This window comes from Amblyraja radiata, chromosome 38 (genome assembly GCF_010909765.2).
Source record: "Amblyraja radiata isolate CabotCenter1 chromosome 38, sAmbRad1.1.pri, whole genome shotgun sequence".
NCBI classification, from domain to species: Eukaryota; Metazoa; Chordata; class Chondrichthyes; order Rajiformes; family Rajidae; genus Amblyraja; species Amblyraja radiata.
Genome location: NC_045993.1, coordinates 15,470,004 through 15,493,792, shown reverse-complemented (window position 1 = coordinate 15,493,792; position 23,789 = coordinate 15,470,004). Strand labels below are relative to the sequence as shown.

The window sequence follows — 23,789 nt, the reverse complement described above, 5'->3', positions numbered from 1 at the left end:
AAAAATGCATGTAGATAAGTAGAGCAGATTCGAAAGAGGAGTGAAATGTAAAGGCAGAGAGGTTTATGGGTGGAAAGGAACAGGAAAGGAAGGGGAGGGTGGGCTTGGGCAGTTGGATGAAGGAAAAATAGACACAGTGCTGGAGTAACTCAGTGGGTCAGGCAGCATCTCTGGAGAACATGGATAGATGACATTTCACACAGTGCTGGAGTAACTCAGTGGGTCAGGCAGCATCTCTGGAGAACATGAGTCCGGAGCCGGGTCATGGAGCCAGAAGTGCGGTCGGAGACGGGGCCGGGAACTGGTAAGCCCATAACCCCCTCCCCTACAACCCCCTCCCCCCCTCCCCATCCCCACAACCTCCCATACCACCCTCCTCTCCCCCCACACACCCCCTCCCCAACCACAGACCCCCCCCCACCCACACAAACCCTGCCCACACAAGCCCCCTCCACCCCCAACACCCCTGCCCACAACCCCCTCCCCCTTCAACCCCACACCTGCCCCCCATCCCCTGCCCTCACCCCCACCAACACACCCCGCTCCCCCCACAACTCCACGCCGTAAATGAAAAAAAAATTCATAAAATCCTTAAAAATTCAAATTAAGGAATCTCCAGTATCATTCTAAATATATTTAATATAAAATAATTATAAATAATTTAAAACACTATAAACATTTATGACAGAAATTGACATTGTTGCTGGAAATCAACTTTGAATTCAGATTACGTAGAGGTTGTTCGTGTTGTAGAGTGCAGGGCAGCCGAGCTCCAGAATCACATGGCTGGTTCTCCGTGGACACGGAACCGGTAGAGGCAAGTATATTCTGGATGGCCCCAGTTGCTATTCACCCGCAGTTCAGTGAATTTGTAAACGGCAGCATCTTTATTCTACAAAGCAAAAAAACATGACGACAGATCAGGGAACCTGTGCTTCAGTATGAAAGTACTGTAGGCAGGAGAGAAGATGGATTAGCTACAAACCAGACTTAAAACATCCTGCTGATCATGGATTTCAGGACATTCTATTCAATTACATACAGCATTGATAACAAGCATTTTATCATGGAAAAGGTCGATGCTTTACAGAGGTATAAGAGGAGCATAGATTTCAATTACAGCAGGAAATACTGGGAGCAACAGCTTTACTCCATGTAGCCTCATGGATGGGGAAAGAACATGCTTACTTACACAGCTTGCTTTGTGGGAACTGACAAATTGTGAATAAAGTGGCCATGAAAAATAAACTTCTATTCTGGAGAGATAAAATGCTGGAGTAACTCAGTGGGTCAGGCAGCATTCCTGGACATGCCTGACCTGCTGAGTTACTCCAACATTTTGTGTCTTTCCTCGGTAAATCAGCATCTGCAGTTTCTTGTTTCTACAATCTGTAATCTGGATTGGTTCAGCAAGTTTGAAACTTGTAGATGCTTCAAGTAGTTCAGCCACTGATCCAGCTCTCCTCGGTTTCCCTATCTTTGCATCTGAAAACATGTTTATCCTTGAGCAGATTGCATGAATGGTCAATTAAAAAAAGTATCTCTGCGCACCTGCTGCCTGACCCGAGTATTTCTAGCATTGTGTTTCAGTCCTCCATCACCTGCAGATTTGCAATTTTCTATTTGTAACTTGTCATTTGTTCCAGTCAATGCGATATTTGCGATAATACAAGTCTGAAGAAGGGTCTCAAACTGAAACGCCTCCCATTCCTTCTCTCCAAAGATGCTGCCTGTCCCACTGAGTTACTACTGCATTTTGTGTTCATCTTCGGTGTAAAACATCTGCAGCATCAGCATTTCCTTCTTACACAATGCGCAAACTCCTCCCAAACATATTTAATTTTCAGCAAAAGACGCATGTGAGAGAACTTACTGACAGTCCCTGATCCCTTGGTGCAGGGGCGGAAATCTTGGGGGTACAGGGGACACACGCCCACCCGCCCCCCGTGCTTTGAGAGGTGGGGGACAATCCCCTCCATGTTTTGTACTGATTGTGGATGATCAGCCATGATCACATTGAATGGTGGTGCTGGCTTGAAGGGCCAAATGGCCTACTCCTGAACCTATTGTCAATTGACAGTGTTAGTGTGCGGGGATCGCTGGTTGGTGCGGACTAAGGGCCTGTTTCAGCACTGTATCTCTAAGCTAAACTAAAACATGGGTGAAGTCAGCACCAAAACTCAGAATCACAGTTCAAACACCAGTGAGCTAACTGTCAAATATTGGCACATGCCAGATTTTGGTTAACAGTTACTACATCGCAAAGTATATTTTTGTAAAAGATAGATAAATATTTGAACAAAGGAAAATAAAAGCTTACAGGAAAAGGCCAAGGTTATAGGATTGTTCCAGCAAAGAATCAATGATCCTTTATGCACTTCCATACCTGCACCTCAAACATCTGGATGGAATCCCCTTCCTCATTATACGTGTATTGTCCCAATAGGACCCCTTCGGCTTGATTTTCATCATCCAAGCCCTGTGAACAAGTAGAAATTAGCAAGCTTTGCGCACAGAAAATTACTCTCCAGTCACCCCAACAATTATACCAGCTGGTGAAAGCAGGACTTTCACCCTTGCCTGGGTGAAAGCTTGGTGGAATATATAAAGTCATTTCATTTCAAACAGAAGAAGTAGTTCCCTAAAAGTCAATTGGAAAAATGTCATCACCTCATTTAGCACATGAAGTGAATCTGTACACAATCAAACAGAATGAAACGATGTCCTACATGCGTAGCATCAACTCTCATCTGTGGTAGAATCAGTGTTTCCCACCACAGGGGCCTCATCAGGCACCTCTATACCCACAGAACTAGAGTGGAAGCAAGTCATCCTCAATCCTGAGGGAATACCAGTGAAGAATTGTTCAGGAAAGCACTTGGCATAAAATTGTCCCTAGTATGTGTAGGGTAGCGTTAACTTTAATCTCATCTATTGGTTGTAAAGTTGCTTAATCACTGTATGAAGCTTTTGTGGTTCGCAGTGTTGAGGATTGTGCAATAAAGTGACAAAACTCAGTGAAGACAGTGAAAACCCAGAATCACAGTTCAAACACCAGTATGAGCAACTTGTGTAGCATGGAAGATTGAAGATTATATTAGTGGGCCTTCTATTTGAGGGATTATTGTTCTGGACTGTGAAATGGAATTTGCTAATTTTTAACAGAACTTGTTAATGTTATTGACGTGGATTGTGAGACCACTCGGGACCCTGAACATGGAATCCAATGTCCAAGAAAGCCTTGCCATGTTCAGCAGCATGCTCCAGGCAAACACCATGGTTCCCAAATATACACTCATATTCTATACGTTTCACTCACATAAACAGAGAAGTCTTGAGGGGCACTACTAATTGATCCACTAGGAGAAATGGATCTGGGAATGTGCTCTAGGGTAAAGGCTGTAGGCCTGATCCGGACAGCAAGCTTGATGACAACAAAGCCTTGGGAGCCTTTAAATGGCCAACAGTTCCCAGGATGAACCTCCGGCTGCACGAGAGAACAAGAACAAAAACATTAGGAAATATTCTCAGTTTAGTTTAGAGATACAGCGCGAAAACAGGAATATTAACACTATCCTACACACTCGTGACAATTTTGTTTTACATTTACCAAGCCAATTAACCTACAAACCTGTACGTCTTTGGAGAGTGGGAGGAAACCGAAGATCTAGGAGAAAACCCACGCAGGTCATGGGGAGAACGTACAAACTCCGTACAGACAGCACGCACAGTTGGGATCGAACCGGGGTCTCTGGCGCTACAAGCGCTGTAAGGAAACAACTCTACCACTGTGCCGCCCACAATTATCCCCCTTCCTTTCAACAGAACACTGATTCTTCCTAAAGGGACAGCAAAGATTTGGATTTTTGGACACGATCCACGTGAGGATACGAGGATATTTACAGAATAATGAAAGGCAGAGTGGATGTGGAAAGGATGTTTCCACTGGTGGGAGAGTCTAGGACCAGAGGTCACAGCCTCAGAATTAAAGGGTGCACCTTTAGAAAGGAGGTGAGGAGGAACTTCATTGCCACAGAGGGTTGTGGAGGCCAAGTCAGTGGATATTTTTAAGGCAGAGATAGACCAATTCTTGATTAGAACGGGTGTCAAGGGTAATTTTGGGAACAGGGATGGGTTGTTGGGATGGGGGTTATTATGGCAGGAATCTGCAGTCTCGACCCCTCAATGTTTTCTGCCAATTTATCTCAACCCTGCACAATGAGAAAACGCGCTACAATTTCCCAGCAGAGCCCATTGCTGCTTTTGGTTCATGGTGTGACAATTATTAAGTTAATGCAGAGAACAGGAGTTACTGAGACATTTTTAACACACTGCCCCCAACACAGATACTCTCAGACCATCTACAAAGTATCAGGACAAGTACCTGAACCAGCAGGACCTCTGTCTCGGGCAGTGTGATCAAATGCAACACAAAATATGCTTTCTCCCATTTCCTCTAAATCTTTCTTTGCTTTAAAATCTCAACCCTCTGGACTTAGGCACCTCTGTAAGCTACAGGCAAATGCTGGCAAATGGGATTAGTTGATGGTTGACGTGGACGTGTTGGGCACAAAGGGCCTGTTTCTGTGCTAGATGACTCCAGAAGTGGATTTTAAAAATCTGAACTCAATTGAAGATTTGACAAACACTGGCAATCTATATCCAGGTGAGAGGAATGGGGACCATAAAGCGTCGTAGTTTGGTTAAAGCAGATGGAAGGAGCCCACTTTTCCTTAAGGAAGGATATTTTTGCTATGGAGGGAACACATCAGAAGTGCAGCAGATTAACTGTAGGGATGGCAGGGCTGACGTATGAAGAGCAATCTGGTCAATAGTCATTGGAGTTTGGAAGGAATGATCATTTTTTAGAAACCTACAAAATGTAGAAGTTGTAACAGGACTGGAAAGATTCGAGGTAAGATGTTCCTGATGCTGGGGAGTTTCAGGACCAGGATCACAGTGAGAGGATAAGGTGAGGTCATGTAGGACTCAGAGGGAGAGAAATCTCTTCATCCAGAGTGGTGAACCAGAGGAATTCTCCATCATGGAATGCAATTGAAATCAGATTGTTGAATATACTCATGACTTAAATATTGTTCTTGTAGCTAGAGGGACCAAGAGGTATGGGGAGAAAGGTATGGGGAGTCCCCCTACTGGGGACTCAATTTGGATGATCAGCCATGATCATACTGAGGGGTTGAGTGGGCTTGAAGGGCCACATTGCTTACTCCTGTTGATAATTTCCATGTTTCTATTCCATATCCCACAACTGTGGTACTGAACAAGCATGCATGGTGGGCCAATACATGATTTTTTTGGACATATATATCAATAACTTGCATTCTTCTGACAGGGAAGAAATGTTATGCAGACAGATTATGTTTCACATAAACCTGGGGAAAGCAGAAGACACACACCAGTTGTGGTGCCCCCAACAGCAAATCTTGAAGTTGTGGACCTATAGCGTCCCTGTACCTTGCTGCCTCTAGGAGAGTATTCAAAGGTCACTGCTTTCAAGACAGAAGGGAGCAGCAGTACAAGGATTATATACCTGAATGACAGCTCTGGGTGACCGAGATTGGTACCACAGTGGAAAGCCAAACAGACTAAGAAGAGCAGTCTTGGTCTCTAACGTCTCTGTGCAGCGTATGTGGATCACACTGCCACCTAACAAGAGAAAAAAATCATAATCATATCACTGAATGAACAAAGTTAATCATGAATCCTTCAAGAAATATGCAGGTTTGCAGAGAACTGCAAAACTCTGGCAGAGGGATTGGAAAGTTTTTGCTCGAGTGCTGACCACTAAGAAGAACTTTCCAATTTGTCCAAGAACTCAACACATCCAGCACAACTGTAGAATAATTTAATGTTACAATCACAATTGTTTAAGTAAACTTGAAAGCTAATTTTCATACAATGTCCAACAGGTTGGAGCACAGAATCCAGCTGAAACTTTAAATACACAGCTGAATGGCCACCAGGTGGCAGTGGTTGGATAAAATCTCAACCATTTACTTGCTCTCATCATTTTTCCATTCTATACAACTAGAATAAACAAGGAGCTGTTTTTGCAAAAAATTAAGCACAATGAGAAAGATTTCTGTAACATAAAATGAGAGTAAAACTGCTACCCGCTGACCAAGGTATAAAAATATTGTTATTTGTGGGCAGTTAGCTGGGAACATGTGCAACAAATGACTGCTGTCTGCATTGGTTCTTTTTCTCAATAATATAAAGCCATATAGCATTACATCTGACCTAGTTTAGAGACTAGCCAGAAAGGACAATTTATATTGTAGAACATATATTTCTCATATATTGTAGAACATCTATTTACATCGTATGAACAGGCCCTTTTGTCCCACTGTGTCTGCATCGACCGTGATGTCAGCCTAACTCATCCATCTGACTGGACATGGTCTGCATCCCTCTACTCCCTGTCTGTACATGTATCTGTCCAAATGCCTTTTAAATATTACTATTGTATCTGCTTTCACCACCTCCCCTGACAACACACCTACAGCTGTGCAAGAAAAACCTGCCTCAAACATCTCCTTTAAACATCCCCCCCCATCCCCTCCCCTCCCCTCCCCTCCCCCCTCACCTAAACTCTATGCCCTCGTGTATTTGACATTTCCACCCTGGGGAAAGACTGCCGACTCCATCTATATATCTCTCATAATTTTATATACTTCTATCAGGTCTCGTCTCAGCCTCTGACGCTCCAGCAAAAACATTCCGTTTGTCCAACCTCCCCTTATAGCTAATATTCTATTGTACTTCGGAGTCACGTGAGTGACTACGTGAAGAACCCGCTTACGACGCATGCGTGTCATATCGCTACACGCATTGCAACGAGTCGACACGGGGGGAGGACGTCCCCATTAACGGGAGAAGAAAAAAGCCGGCAGAAGGCAGGTAAGGGACTCTGCGTTTCTATCTTTAATAGGAGAAATGGACAGAGTAAGGAGAAAACGGACTGCGAAAAAACTGCCAGAGGGAAGTTGCCAAGGGACGGACATCGGGCAGAAACAGCAGCCGACTGCAAAAGAAACCTCGGTGGAGGAGTCAGCTGTGCCGGAATTGGTTCCCGCACCAGTAAAAACTACTTCTGGGCTGGGCGGGAAGGTCCTAAGGAAGACTCACCATCTGGAAGACGAGTCCGACTTGGAGCAGCCGCGGGCGGCCAGTACCTATGAATACCGGGCCCGGGCTGTGCGGTTGCGTGAATCTGAGCACTCGGGAGAAAGCCGTTATGAGTGGGTGCTTGCAGAAGAGGAGCAATCACGACTAACTAGTGCCCGAGAGCACCAGGCTCGGGAACAGCGGTGGACCTACATGGAGCAGCCGGAAGCGACCAGGAAACGTTCGCATAAGGGCCGGTGCAGCCGGCTGCGGGACGACGACAGTCCGCAAACCAGTGCCCGTGAGTACCGGGGACGGGAAGAGCGGGCATATGGGAGAGAGCAGCAGACTGCGGACCGGCTGCAGGAATGGGTGCAGCCGAGAACGTCTAGTGCCAGTGAGCACAAAGACCGTTTGGTGCAGTTGCTGGAGGAGCTCCTCCATGGTGGCAGTCCCAGAAATATGGAGGCTAGCCACAGTGGGCAAGAGGTAAGTCCCACAGCGGTACCCCGTGTGGGGCCGCAAGATATCTCTTACTCCTCGGAGGAGAGTGGGCAGGACCAAATTTGGTCAGACCCTGACCAAGGCACAGGTTTACATAACCCTGAAGGAGGGGAGAAAGGAAAACTGCTTGATATGGTGGCCGAGTTTTTTCAACCAAATCAAACTGGGGCAGATTTGGATTCTAGGATGGCAGCCAGTATAAATTATATGTCTGACCATCAGTTACAAACACAAACCTTTACAGAGACTCTGGCTAGACATCTGCCCCCAGGGAATTGTAATTCTCTACAAGTACCCAGCATGAACCAATGTATATGGAAGCATATGGGGAAGGCCACCCGAACACACGACTTGAAAATCCAGAAAGCCTTAAAAGGGCTTACAGCGGGGATCACAGCCTTTGCCCGCACCCTGGAGAAAACAGAATTAACAAAGGATCACCAGGACGCTTTAGCTTTGTTCTGTAATGTCCAATTTGAGCTGAATAGCATGAGGAAGAGTGCTATTCAGCCAGCATTAGACCCGAAGTTCGCGGTGATTTGCAAACAGAGAGCCCTCAAACCTCCAACCCTATTGTTTGGAAAAGATTTATTTAAACAGGTTAAAGAGCTTGATGAGGAATCAAAGACATTGGGGCTCATTAAGACTAGTGCAAAGTCTTACTTTGGGCAAAGATACCAACCATATGGACCACCTAGAAGAGGGGAGTTTAGCGGTGGCAGTGCTAAACCCAGATACAACCCGCAGCAGCCTTTTTTAGCGTATGGCCAGAGCCGACCACCCTGGAAGATGCGGGAGCCTCAACCTCCAACACAACCTCTAAAAACAGAGCCCCCCTTTACAAAGAAACCAAGGAAATAATTCAACAACCACCAGTAACCATGGAGGTAGGTGGGTCTGGTTCTCTTATAATAAAGGGGAGCACGAGAGTTGGAGGGAGGCTGCAATATTATACGAAAGAATGGAATAAGATCACAAGAGACTCATATATTCTAAACAGTATTCAGGGTTATCTGATAGAATTTATTCATTAAAATAACCTTCCAGTGCAACATACACCAGAAGGCACTTCGTACTCACGGAAGCCGAACAATCTATAGCTCACATCGAGCTGCAAAGCTTGCATACAATAGGCGTAGTTGAGCCTACAATACATGAGCCATTAGAATTTGTACCTAACATATTTATTAAAAATAAAAAAGATGGGGGTTGCCGGATAATCATTGATCTGTCAACCCTAAACACATTTGTTCAATATGTTAATTTAAGATGGATACCTTTATCACTGCTAAGAATTAGTGTCAACAGGGTGCTATATGGCAAGCATTCACTTAAAAGATGCTTACTATACAGTACCCATTAGAGGTGAACACAGACGGTATTTGAAATTTAACTGGATGGGGTCAACATAACCATAGGATATGGCATATCTAGACGACATTTTCATTGTTGGCAAAACTTACGGATTGGTTGGGGAGCCACTAATTCCGTTTCTAGCTGTGGAGGGAGATGGAAGACACAGGAGGCAGTTTTACTTAACACACGTGGTATAAATTACCTAGAGATGTTAGGGGCTTTTTATGGCCTTAAGTCATATTGCTCAGGCATTGAGCACCAGCATGTTCGGTTACAAATTGATAATACCACTGTGGTGGCATATATAAATTATATGGGTGGAAATATATCGACATCTTGTGATGAATTGGCAAATTCAATTTGGCTATGGTGTATCCAAAGATATATTTGGATATCGGCTACATACCTACCAGGGAAACTAAATTCAGTGGCAGACACCAGGTCACGTAAATTTAAGGAAAACACGGAATGGATGTTGAATAAAAAGGTATTTGCTGAAATTACAGCAAACTATGGTACACCAGATATTGATCTTTTTGCGTCCAGGTTGAATCACCAACTACCAAGGTATGTGTCATGGGAACCAGACCATGGGGCAGAAGCAACAGATGCATTCTCTCTGCATTGGGGGAAATGGCTTTTTATGCATTTCCTCCTTTCTGCCTCATCAATCGGGTACTAAGGAAAATTCCGATTGGCCTACTCAACCATGGTTCTCGGTTATACAGGGAATGGTATTAGAACCATGTACCATTATGAGGCATAGCCCTAATTTACTGATTCATCCAGTAACACAGGGTAGTCACCCATGCCATAATAGTATGAATTTGTTGATTTGTAGAGTCTGAAAGACCCACTACTTGGCATGGGACTGTCAGGCAGAACTATGAATATGATCATATCAGCTCAAAGACTGTCTACAAAAAAGCAGTACTTAGGACACATCAAAAAATGGGGGAAGTACTGCTTTGATAACAATCTTGATCAAAGAGCCAAGGACATTCCGGCTGTATTGGAATTTTTGACAAGCCTGCATTGTGATGAAGGATTAGGCTACAGTACCATCAATAGTGCCAGAAGTGCTCTTTCCAATTATTTATCGCTAGGAACGGAGCGGCACTCAGTGGGAACGCACCCCCTGGTAACTAAACTCATGAGGGGCATATTTAATATGAAACCCCCTAAAACCAGGTACTCCCGAATCTGGGATGTGGGTGTCGTTTTGACCATGCTGAGAAGCTGGTCGCCTACTACAGCATTATCACTTGAAAAACTCACTATGAAAATGGTTATGCTGATGGCGTGGTTACTGCACAACGAGTCCAGTCATTACACAAACTGAGGCTGGACTGCTTGATGATCTGCCCTGAAAAACTGGTGTTTGTCATTAATGATCTCATAAAACAAAATAGACCGGGGTCATCGGGGCAAGTAATAGAATTTATGGCGTACCCGAATGATGAACGCCTGTGTATAGTCACACATATCCTACTATACATGGAATACACTAAAATTATTCGAGGGCAGGAAATGGCTCTGCTGGTTTCATACAAGAAACCACACAAAAGGGTGACGACCCAGACTATCTCAAGGTGGCTGAAAAATGTCTTAAAGATGGCGGGGATAGACACTAATGTTTTTAAATCTCACTCCACCAGGGCTGCAGCAACATCCGCAGCAAAAAATCTGGAGGTGCCAACAGACCAAATCCTCAGGATGGCAGAATGGTCATCTGAGAAGACATTTCAGAGGTTTTATAACAAACCAGTTTTGGATCTATCATCGTTTTCAGAAAGACTCTTGCGTTCAATAATATAATTTGCCCAAAAAACCAATGGGCTATGATTTCAATTTAATAAATTTATTTTTTCGTAACATCATACAGTTTTGTATGGAGGTGTTTTAAAAATTGTTAACAATACTTCTCCCAATAATCAAGGCAGACGTGAAGCATGGACTCGTTCCACGGCATGAGGTCACAGAGCTTTAAAATCTTCACGTAGTCACAAACGTGACTCCGACGTAAAATAGTAAGATTAAACGAGAATTTACCAGTTAGTTGATCAGTATTTTATGAGGAGGAACGTTGAGGGAATACGTGCCCTCCGCTCCCACCCTCCTATGATCATATCATAAACTGGTATCTCTTTCATAATCTTACTATGTTAGGTCATTATAGGATATCTGTGACCTCACACTGCTGCTTTGAAGAATGACAAGCATGCGTCGTAAGCGGGTTCTTCACGTATTCCCTCAACGTTCCTTCTCATAAAATACAGATCAAACTTCAAACTGGTAAATTCTCGTTTAATCTTACTATTCTAGCATTCTGTCTAATCCAGGCAGCATCCTGGTCATTCTGCAGATGGCTGAAACCTAAAGTAGATCTTCAGCTTTCTACACAATTCCAATTAAGTCCAATGTTAGTTTGAGAAGAACCAAGCTTCTATCCACATTTCAAATCATGAACTTGTCTTCTTTTCTTGCACTTCTACAGTGTTTAAGATTTCATTCGTCTGCCACTAGTTGCATCTTCACCGATCCAGCTGGTGTCGATGTTCATCTCAAATGTCTCCTGGTCTCCAGTCTATCTATTTTGTTCTCACTTTCTCTGCAACTTAAACTTTGCTTCAAGGAATAAAACTGGCTAACCAACAGAAGAGGGGAGCAATTAAATCAGGGCAGCAGTGACGGATCGGTAGACCTCCTGCCTGACAGCACCAGAGACTTGGGTTTGATCCTGACTACGGGTGCTGTCTGTACAGAGTTTGTACATTCTCAGGTCACAGGTCACAAGGGGTCACAGTTTAAGGATAAGGGGGAAATCTTTTAGGACCGAGATGAGAAAAACATTTTTCACACAGAGAGTGGTGAATCTCTGGAATTCTCTGCCACAGGAGGTATTTGAGGGCAGTTCATTGGCTATATTTAAGAGGGCGTTAGATGTGGCCCTTGTGGCTAAAGGTATCAGGGGGTATGGAGAGAAGGCAGGTACAGGATACTGAGTTGGATGATCAGCCATGATCATATTGAATGGCGGTGCAGGCTCGAAGGGCCGAATGGCCGACTCCTGCACCTATTTTCTATGTTTCCCTGTGACCGCATTCTCCGGGTGCTCTGGTTTTCTCCCACACTCCAAAGATGTTCAGGTTTGTAAGTTGTAAAATTGGCCAGAGGGCAGAATAAGACCCATCTTTTCTTCCACCTAATAACATTAAATGATTCCAGATTTGCAGATGATACTGTGAACAGGGGATATTAATGGAATTGGAGGCAAATACAGAATAGGGTTTGTACAGGCTGGTTACAGCTGTAATTCAAATGTGAAATATTTCATTTTGGCAGGAGGAATAAGGCAATGTAAACTAGAGGGCACAATTCTAAAAGGAGTGAAGAAACAACAGTGTCTCTGGAATGGGTGACGTTTCGGGTCGAGTCCCTTCATCAGACCTTCACATCCTTCTTACACACGTGGGTGATATATGTGCCTTTGGAAGGAAGTTTAAAAACTCCTGTACTTTATAAATAACAGCTCAGGGTACAAGAGCAAAGAAGTGATGGGGGAACTTTGTAAAACACAGGCTTGGCCACAGCTGGAGTAGTGCATCCAGTCCTGGCTGCCTTGCCCTCAGAAAGGCATGAAGCTTCGGAGAGAGCGCACAAGAGATTATCCAATGTGTTTGCAGGGATGGTGGAGCAGTGGACAGAATGAAGATGGCCAATGGTGCCCCAGGGCAAGGCCATCCCACCAATGATACTATGAACTGGGGATATTAATGGAATTGGAGGCAAATACAGAATAGGGTTTTTTGGGAGGATGAATAAGGCAATGAAAGAACACCCCATTCCACAGGAGCAAGTCAAACATGACTAAAGTTCCAGCCCACACAACACTCTTTCAGTCTGTTACATTCAGTTTTACTTGGCCCGGGCTTTTGTCTGATACTTACCAGCAGATTCCAGTGCATAATCCACCAATCCAACCCTGTCAGCGCCGTACAGTTTCAAGGCTTGCTCCACAATGCTTTTCACTTCCTACCAAAGGAAAAAATAACAATAATGTGGGATAAGAAGGAGGCAGTAGAGTGCAATAGAGTGTAGAGCCCACTCACATACAGAAACCAGACGGCAATGCTCCCTTCAACAGTTCCCACAAAATGATCCCTCTTATCCATTCCCATAATCTGGAATTGGCAAGGTCTAATAAAAGTGAGCAATGGAGAGCTCACGTATACTGCGTAGAAGGTAGCAGGATTATGTGATCAGGTCAATAATTATTAAAGTACATTGACATGGATAGGAGAGGTTTGGAGGGATATGGGGCAAACGTAGGCAGGTGGGACTAGTGTAGCAATGTTCTATTCAGTTTGACATTGCCTTACTACCTGTCCTTCACAGACAGGTTCCTGAAGAAAACTACCTGTGACCACAAGTGATCAACGTAGAACGAGCTACAGACACTGTGGGAGAAGAACTCGATGGATCCCATCAGATGGTTCCCCAAACAGACAGAGGAATTCGCCAACAGTAGTGTGAGGAGCCCTCCCAGTCAGACCCTGCCTGCTCGGTCAGTAAAGCACCCCACTGCACGCTGCCATTGAGGTGGTTGTGGTGTGGACAACATTCACCTCCTTATGCACTGGGTGTTTGACAGGAAGGTCAGAAGAAGAATGCAAGGGCTCTTATCATGGTTCATCCTGAGCAGTTGTGCATCAGTGATCTATGAGCTGTTCACAGGGACGCACAACAAGATAAATGTCAACTGCTGCTGGAAGATCATTATCTCAGCGGTAGACTCACGTTGGTCTGCCCAAAAATTGATCTAATAATAATAATAATAATAATAATCTTTATTGTCATTGTACAAGACAATGAAATTTTGTTGGAGCAGTCCTCCAGCTGCACAGGAATATGAGTATAAAAATACCTTTAAAAAATAACTATTAAAAAATTAGACTATAAACATATAGGAGTATGGGCGGGTGTGTGAGAGAGAGGGGGGGGATCAGTGTGGGAGGGGGATAGAGTTCAGTAGTGTCACAGCTCTATGGTAGAAGCTATTTTTTAGTCTTGTCGTGCGGGCGCTCAGTGTCCTGTATCGTCTTCCTGAGGGCAAGAGGGTGAAGAGGCAGTGTCCAGGGTGTGTGCTGTCTCTAATGATGCCCTTGACCCTCCGGATGCAGCGGGTCCGGTAGATGTCCTCCAGTCTGGGGAGCTGGGTGCCAGTGATCCTCTCAGCAGTCTTAATGACGCGTTGGAGAGCTTTCCTGTTCTCTGCGGTGCAGCCAGAGTACCATACTGTGATACAGTATGTGAGAACTGACTCGATGGCTGACATGTAGAAGCTCACCAGCAGCTGTTGTGGGAGACGTGCCCTCTTCAAGCACCTCAGGAAGTGAAGCCTTTGAAATCCTTTCTTGGCCGTCGCCGTGATGTTGACGGTCCAGGTCAGGTCGTGGCTGATGTTGACCCCGAGGTACCTGCTGTTCTGCACAGCCTCCACTGTCTCGCCGTTAATGGTGATGGGCTGATGGATGAAGGTCTTCGGTCTCCTCCTGAAGTCCAGGATCATCTCCTTTGTTTTTGCTGCGTTGAGGATCAGGTTGTTCTCACGGCTCCAGCTCACCAGGTTCTCTACCTCTGTCCTGTAGGCGGCCTTGTTGTTACTCGTGATCCTGCCTACCACGATGGTGTCATCTGCAAACTTTAATATGGTGTTGGCCTCGTGGGTGGCTTTGCAGTCGAGAATGTAAAGGGAGAAGAGGAAGGGGCTCAACACACAGCCCTGTGGTGCACCGATGTTCAGGGTGATGCTGGAGGAGACCTGCCTCCCCATGCGCACAGTCTGTGGTCGGCCAGTGAGAAAGTCCAGGACCCAGCTGTTCAGGTGTGTGTTGAGGCCCAGGTGGTCCAGCTTGATGACTAGTTTATGGGGGGGATGGTGTTAAAGGCGGAGCTATAATCTATGAATAGCATCCGCACATAACTGTCCCGCTGGTCAAGGTGTGTCAGGGTGGAGTGGAGGGCCAGTGACATTGCGTCCTCCGTCGACCTGTTTGCCCTATAGGCAAATTGGTGGTGGTCTAAGGAGGGGGGAAAGCTGTTCTTCAAGTGTCCCAGTACCAAACGTTCGAAGCACTTCATCACCACCGGTGTCAGCGCCACTGGCTGATAGTCGTTGAGGGACCTGATGGCTGATTGTTTTGGCACAGGGATGATTGTGGCTGTCTTGAGGCATGTGGGGACGGAGGCCTGCAGCAGGGAGGTGTTAAACAGGTCCGTGAGCACCGCAGTCAGCTCCCCTGCGCAGTGCTTCAGAACCCGCCCTGGTACTCCGTCAGGTCCGGTGGCCTTGTTGGGGTTGATGTGCTGCAGGGTCCGTCTCACGTCGTGGGGGCTCAGAGTCAGCACCGGTGGTGAGGGTCCCCGCTGTGCCCGTATGTTGTCACTGCTGTCGGCGCAATCAAACCTGGCAAAAAAACAGTTCAGGTCGTCAGGGAGGGATGAGCTTTGTGCGTGTGTGGAGCTGTTGTAGCCGGTGATGGTTCTGATGCCCTGCCACACGCGTCGAGAGTATGAGCTGTTAAAATGCTCCTCGATACGCTTCGTGTAGCGGTGCTTTGCTTCCCTGATGCCCTTCCTCAGACTGGACCTTGCTGTTCTGTAGGCCTCTGCATCACCTGAGTGGAAAGCTGCATCCCGGGCCTTCAGCAGACCAGTTACAGCGCCATTCATCCATGGCTTATGGTTGGGGAGTGTCAGTATTGTCCTCTGTGTGGTGACACTGTTCATACAGAAGGTGATGTAATCCAATACTGATGAGGTGTAGGTGTTGAGGTCTGTGTGGTTGTTATGAGTGGCAGCCTGTTTAAAGATGTCCCAATCAGTGTACTCAAAGCAGTTCTGTAGCCTGTCCATGGCTCCTTCTGGCCAGACCATGATGGTGCAAACTGTTGGCTTTATCCTTGCAATGAGGGGTCTGTATGCAGGTGTTAAGTACAGACTGATGTGATCGGATCGGCCAAGATGGGGGCAGGGGGACGCTTTGTAGCCCTTGGCAATGTTGCAGTAGACCTGGTCCAAGATATTGTTTCCTCTGGTCGGAAAATCAATAAACTGGTGAAATGTTGGCATTACAGTCTTCAGCTTGGCGTGATTGAAGTCTCCTGCTATTAAAAACACGCCGTCTGGGTGGTTGTTTTTCAGCTGGTGGATAGCATCATGCAGACTAGCCAGTGCTAGCTTAGCGTTAGCTTGCGGTGGTATGTAAACATCAGTGAGGAACACCACTGTAAACTCTCTTGGCAGATAAAACGGTCTGCATTTCACTGTGATAAATTCCAAGTCCGGGGAGCAAAAAGTCTGAACAATGTCAGTGGTGGTGCACCATGAGTTACACACATATATGCACACACCACCGCCTTTATCCTTACCGGAGTCAGCTGTTCGGTCTGCTCGATAAACAGTCCGGCCTGCTAGCTCAATAGCAGCGTCAGGGATGTTCGGATTCAGCCAGGTTTCGGTGAAGAAGAAAGCGCAGCTACTTATCCTGTTTGAGTGAAGCCTCAGTCTGAGTTCGTCGATCTTGTTGACAATGGACTGGGCGTTCGCTATAAACAGGCTGGGCAAAGCTGGTCGGTCCGGTGAGCTCCTCAGCCTAGCGTGGATGCCGGCCCGCTTGCCCCGCTTTTGCTTCCTCTCCCGTCTCCGTCCCCGTCTGCCCCGCTTGCTGCTTCGGCTCGTTATCCAGGCAGGCACCGCTGTGGCATATGGTATAGCATATGGTATAGCAGATGGAGGGGGTGGAATGTAGTTTGTACTCCGAATATTCAAGATCTGCAGTCGGTTATAAGTTATGTTCGTTCCCATTTGAAGGGAAAGGCTCACAGTGCAGAAAGTAAACATTAAAAAAAACACTAAAAACCGGCAATTAGAGGGAGAGCTCCGAGCCGCTGCGACTGTGCGCGCCGCCATCTTCCTGCATAAGATGTGGGTAAATGAATTGCTGCCGACTGGCACATTCCAGGGTGTGGGAGTATGTGGTGTGTGGGACACACTGAAGCTCAGTGCAGTCACCGCAGAGGCTGTGGGGGAGTGGGCTTGGTCTAAGGTCCAGCCACCACTAGACACTGAGGGACTCTCAGACACTTCATGGGAGCACTGTTTAAGGATGTGTTGTTCATTGACACATTGCAAGCGAAAGTGCTGAATTGATGGAATGTAGAGCAAGACATGCCCCAATTTCATTAACTGTATATAATATGAACAAATTACTTTTCTGAAATGCAATAGTCTGTTCGAGTTAGAGCAACTGGCTGCTTGCATGCTTGTACCTTCATAATCCCTGCTCTGACAGCTGCCGAGTGTGTCTCCATTGCAGGACCAGGGTAAAGTGATGCATCTGAGAGGAACTTCTTCTCCAAGCCAGCAAGGAGGGCCTCGAGTTCCTTGCGAGGCACCAGCTGTGCTGTCAGTGGTTCCCCTGTGCTATCTTGTGATGAACCAAAGAGCAGCTTGTGGACCAGTGGGAGCAATGCCGTCTCCTAAACACACAAGAGCAGGATAGTCAGCGCTCCTCCTTGTAAACATTGAAATCAATATCTTTGTAATCCGAAAAAAACATTATTTTACAATTGTTGATCCTTTGGCGAGGGAGACAAGGCAAGGGAATACATTATAGCTGAAAGGATACTGAACCGTGGTGGGGAACAGAAAGATCTTGGAGAGCTTGTTGTGTAGGAAGGAAATGCAGATGCTGGTTTACACTGGAGATAGACACAAAATGCTGGAGTTACTCAGCGGACCAGGCAGCATCTAATGCTCCAGAGATGCTGTCCATCCCGCTGAGTTACTCCAGCATTTTGTGTCTATCTTTAGAGAGCTTGTTCATGGATCTTTGAAGGTAGTGGGACAGTCATCTTGGAACTGTGGAAAACGTTAGCTCAGTCGTACCTGTAACATTGTGTGGATTCTGGTTGCCTCCCTACAGGATTGATGGGAGTTCACTAGAGAGACACAAGAAAGGTTTACAACATTGGCAGGACTGCAGAAGAAAGGTTGCAAGGAGAGAGTCGCCAGGAACTGCAGCAGGTAGATTGTTTGAGTGGTTATAATATTATAGATAAAAAGACAAAATGCTGGAGTAACTCAGCGGGACAGGCAGCATCTCTGGAGAGAAAGAATGGATCATGTTTCGGATCATGTTCCTTTCTACACATAAGGTGATGATATTCTGATTGGTCCATTCAGAGTAAACAAAGTTGGGAATGTAATTCAATTGGCACAAAGATTTGATGCAATTAGTACAGTGGGCCAAGGGTTCACTGCCTGAATGGCTGTTGGAAGCAGAACTCACATTTACTGGGCACCTGAACCAGCAGCAGAAGAGGCTGTGAGCGAGATTCACCTGCGTCCCAGCACCAAAAACAGAAGGTGGGAACTATAGGTCAATTGACAGGTACGTGGACAGGACAGGTTTGGAGGGATAAGGACCAAACGCAGGTAGGTGGGACTAGTGTAACTGGGACATGTTGGTGGGTGTTGGTGTTGGGCAGAGGGGTCTGTTTCCACACTATCACTCTACGATTTTAATTCATCCAGCACTCATAGTTCGCAAGAGGAAATAACGAATCATTTGGTAAGCTGAATCTAATCAAACGTAGCCGACATGGTTTAATAAAAATCATGTGTGACAAAACTTGACAGGATGTGATAGGGAGTTGATAAGGGAAACCTGTAAATGTAGTGGGAAGGAACTGCAAATGCTGGTTTAAACCAAAGATAGACACAATAAGCTGGAGCAACTTAGCGGCTCAGATAGGATCTCTGGAGAAAAGGAATTTTCTATTTGTTTTCTCCAGAGATGCTGTCTGACCCGCTGAGTTACTGCAGCTTTTTGTGTCTATCTCCTGTAAATGTCGTGTGTATTTAGATCTCCAAAAAGCATTTGCAGCAAATGAGGCTGCTGCAAAACAATGAAGAGCCCAAGATATTGGAGGAAGTGTGCTAACATGGACTTAAAGGTGGCAGCCATACAGAAAAAGATGTTAGAATAAATGCGTGAAAACTGCAGATGTGATAAATCTGAAAAACAAAATGCTGAGCACTCGGGTCAGGCTGCATCTGTAGCCTGACCCGAGTGGGTGGGTGGATGGGTGGATGACTCTGATAGTGTAAAACCAGGTGGCCATGGGGATAAGCTGCACACAAAGTTATCTGGTCATGGAGTGAATAGGAGCGGTTAGGTGAAAAGACAAATAGACAAAAGATCGTAGCAGTTACAAAATGCAGAGCAAGAAGACATGTCTAGGAAGGAACGGCAGATGCTGTTTAAACTGAAGATAGACAACGGGACAGGCTGCATCTCTGGAGGGAAGGAATGGGTGACGTTTCAGGTGGAGACGCTTTTCAGACAAGACATGTCTGGCAGGTCAGCATGGACATGCCATCCACTTTTGGATAGATTTTAAAAAACAAACCAACCCAATTATCACAAATGTGCAACTGATACTAACAGAGGAATCAAGTTGCCCAAGATTATTGAATTCAGTTCAAGCCCAGAGGACGGCCATGAGCCCAAATGGAAGGTGAGATGCCATTCCCCAAGATTGCTTTGAGCCTCATTGCAACAGTGCAGGAAATCACAGACTGTTCAGTCACTCCCACATCCAAGAGTCAGAATGAGATAACATGAAGCTCAGGAGTGCCCCATGGAGTGAACACAGGGAAAGGAACAGAGGGGGAAAAGGAGAGACAGCGAGAGAAAGGGAAGAACGCAGTTAGAGAGGGAGGGGGTGAGTGGGAGTTGAGTGTTAAAGAAGGGGAGGGAAGAGGGCAAGATACTTTCCACACTTTCCTCTTCATCTCAATCTCTTTGATCATCTCCAAGGCAGAAGAAGTGCTAAGTTTTGGCCTTTTACAGTTAAATAAAAAACTATTTGGGAAAACTTACATCAGTCATACTTTTAATTTTGTTTTCCAATGCTTGCATGCTGGAGTCCACGTCCTTCTGGCCCGCACGTGCAGCCTGCAGCTCCAGCCGTGTCTGGCTGAGCTGCTCCTCCACCAGCACCAGTGCAGTCAGTAGCTGCTTCTGTTCATCTGTCAACCTATAATAATAATAATCAATATAATTTTATTAGCCAAGTATGTATACGTACAAGGAACTTGCCTTGGTGCTTTGCTTGCAAGGATAAAAACATGATATACCGTAGACAATTAAAAATAAAACATTATAATTTAAACATGTGGAAATAAAGTACCAGAGTAAAAAGATGCTACAGACTTTTGGCTGTTGAGTAGAGCTACTGGTCATGGAAAAATACTGTTTTTATGTCTGCCTGTGGCCCAGACAAAACCTGCCCCAGACAGGACAAAGCAAGCCATCATAGTGCAGGAGCAGAGGCAGCACGGTGGTGCAGAGTAGAGCTACGGCCTTACAGCGCCAGAGACCTGGGTTCAATCCTGACTACCGGTGTAAGGATGATCGTTAGTCTGCACGGACTCGGTGGGCCGAAGAGCGTGTTTCCACGCTGTACCTCGAAACTAAAAACAACGTTGACCTGTTTCATGCAGCAACCCCTCCCCCCCCCCCAGGGTCTGCTCCATCTCCAATCCTGGCTGGAAACACACAGCATCAGCGTTATACTGCTCACAGCTCAGCCACAGGCAAACCTGCTGCCGTGCCACACCCCAGGGGCATCTTGATGCATCTGCAGATACTGTGGCCGACAACATCAACACCGAAACATTTGTGGCGTGACGCGGCGTGATGACGTATGACGCGCGGTGTTTTTACAAGTGTCGCAACATTTTTTTGTCGCCGCTGGATTTTGAAATGTTCAAAATGTTTTGGCGACACTGATATGATGCCGGCAGTCACCGAAAAAGATCGCCAAGTGGGACGGGCCCTTAAATGAGTTATTTATCTCTATCGTTGTGAGCAGTTGATGCAGTCTAGAAACTGTCACAGCGCAGCTCTGTACCTTTCCACAGCAGATTCCATTTCCTTCACCTTCTGCAACAACATCTAGGAATAGAAATTAAAAACAAAGTTTATTTTCAAGTTCGGAAGCTTTTTAATTCTACTCGCAGTTACTTATTTCACAACATACACGTCAAATTTACAAATATGTAATGCAGAAAAGTCACTTTTCCATACTTCATATTTCCTTATAATATAGGCCATTTCAACCCATCAAATCAATGCCAGCTCTCAGAGAATCCCAGTCCTTCACGAATTTTCCTTGAAACTAGTTCTTCACAAATTCTCATCAATTACCCGCAGAATCCACCATTCAATGTAAAGCAAACTTCACTGAACTGTAGCAGCTTAACACCCAGAGGATGGGAAATGCAGGGAATTCTCTGCCCAAGTGGCTCCGGAGACCAGTCCTTGAGACCAGTTCAACACCGAGGCCTTGATATTACAGAATTGAGAGTATGGTGTAAAATGGTGCCGAGATAAATGGTCTGACTGAGAGGTAGAGCAGCTGAGGGGCAGCACGGTGGTGCAGCGGTAGAGTTGCTGCCTCACCGCACCAGAGGCCCAGGTTCAATCCCGACTACGGAGTTTGTACGTTCTCCCCGTGACCTGCGTGGACTTTCTCCAAGTGCTCCGGCTTCCACCCACACTCCAAAGACGTACAGGTTTGTAGGCTAAATAGCTTAGTAAAATTGTAAATTGTCCCTAGTGTGTGCAGGATAGTGGTAGTGTGTGTGGATCGCTGGTCAGCGCAGACTTTCCACGCTGTATCTCAAAAACAAAACAAAAAAAGACTAAAAGCAGCCATATCAGGCAGAATGTGAAGGAAAGCTTGGACCAGAGTAAAAGGGGCAGAAGTTTAGGGGTAACATGAGGGGGAACTTCTTTACTCAGAGTGGTGGCTGTGTGAAATGAGCTTCCAGGGAAGGTGGTGGAGGCAGGTTCGTTTTTATCATTTAAAAATAAATTGGATAGTTATATGGACGGGAAAGGAATGGAGGGTTATGGTCTGAGCGCAGGTATATGGGACTAGGGGAGAATACGTGTTCGGCACGGACTAGAAGGGTCGAGATGGCCTGTTTCCGTGCTGTAACTGTTATATGGTTTAAAAGAATGTTCCTTTGGGAAGGAGATGAGGAGGAATTTCTTTAAACAGAGGGTGGTGAATCTGTGGAATTCACTGCCACAGTAGGCTGTGGATCTTTTTAAGGAATAGATAGATAGATTATTGATTAGTATGGGTGTCAGGGGTTATGGGGAGAAGGCAGGGGAATGGGATTAAGAGGGTAAGATAGATCAGCCATGATTGAATGGAGGAATAGACTTGATGAGCCAAATGGCCTCATTCAGCTCCTATCACTTATGAACCATGACTCCCTGTGCCCTCTCTACCCCTTCTCCCACACCAGCACCAGCTCCCTCTCCCCGCACCCACCTTGGTATTGCAACCAACTGCCCGCAGCGCCGGCTCCGTCCGCTCCTCATGCATCTGCTGGATGGCGGCGATGTCAGCCTGGAAGCAAACACACGCAGCGTTACAGTCTCACCAGGGGCACGCACCCACCCCACCTCTGTCCAACACAGAGCCAGAGCCTTTGTAGAGAGAGAATACCAAATGTGTGCAGGTTGGTAGGTTAATTGGCCGCGGTAAGTTGCCTCTTCCATGTCGGCAAGTGGAGAATCTGGGGGGGAGGGGATTGAAGACAATATGGAAAGAATAAAGTTCAGTTTAGTTTATTGTCACGTGTACAGTGAAAAGCTTCTGTGGCGTGTTATCCAGTCAGCAGAAAGACAATACATGATTACAATCGGGGCATTTACAGGGTATAGATACATAATAAGAGAATAACGTTTAGTGCAAGGTAAAGACAGTAAAGTCCGATTAAAGATAGTCCGAGGGTCACCAATGAGGTAGATAGTAGTTCAGGACTGCTCTCTAGTTGAGGTAAACTTATTCAGTTGCCAGATAACAAATGGATTAGATGGATAGATTAGTGCAAATAGGGGATCGATGGTCAGCGTGGACTCAGTGGGTCAAAGGGCCTGTTTCCATGTCATCTCTCTGAATGACTACCAGGCAGGTTAAGCAACAGGTTAACTAACAGCTGGATTTCCTCCTGTGTCAATCAAGGCTCTGCTCACCCCCCTACGGACAGACTCTACACATCACTGCCAGGCAGGGGTGGGGGAAGAGGCCAAGCTGCCAACATTTGACACTCACCTGCACCCTCTCCAGCGACTCGAAGGGCAGCATTTCCCGAAGCTCCTCCAGTCTCTGAAGGGTTACCTTGCCCAGCAGCTTGATGATGTGGGCTGGTGTCGGCGGGGGAGGGAGGCGTGTGGTTTCAGATGGCTCACCACCCCAGTCCAGCCAAGCCCGGAAGGCAGCGGTCAGCAGATCCAGCTCCTTCTCCATTCTGTGCACTCGCACCTGCAGGCCAGCCTAGGAACAGAGCAAGACGGTCAGCTTGGGCAGTATGGAGGCGCAGTGGTAGAGCTGCTGCCTTACAGCGCCAGAGACCCGAGTTTGATCCTGACTACAGGAGTGCCTGTACGAAGTTTGTACGCTCTCCCCGTGACCTGGCTTGTAGATTAATTGACTTAGTATTAATGTAAAATTGTCCCTAGTGTGTGTGGGATGGTGTTAGTGTGTGGGGTGTGGAGCCAGTGGGCCAAAAGGCCTGTTCCCACGCTGTATCTCTAAACTAAAGTCCATATCAACCTGATCCAGAATATAGCCATCGCCGCCCTTCAATGAGACCGTGCACAGCACATTTATTGTCAAGGCCACGTTCCACAGCATGGAGGGGGGACACCT

The 23,789-nt window shown here is 46.2% G+C and overlaps 1 protein-coding gene across 1 annotated transcript; it reads right to left on the bottom strand.

Moving 5' to 3' along the window:
- Positions 1-778: 778 nt before the first annotated feature.
- Positions 779-23,465, bottom strand: LOC116966822 (SUN domain-containing protein 2-like). The gene is made up of 10 exons (XM_033013160.1): positions 23,193-23,465; positions 22,407-22,484; positions 20,973-21,016; positions 19,940-20,096; positions 17,322-17,531; positions 12,939-13,023; positions 5,552-5,667; positions 3,320-3,487; positions 2,387-2,479; positions 779-892 (listed from the first exon to the last, which is right to left on the bottom strand). The coding sequence occupies exons 1-10, from the start codon at positions 23,385-23,387 to the stop codon at positions 779-781; spliced, it is 1,260 nt and encodes a 419-aa protein (XP_032869051.1). The 5' UTR covers positions 23,388-23,465.
- Positions 23,466-23,789: the final 324 nt, after the last annotated feature.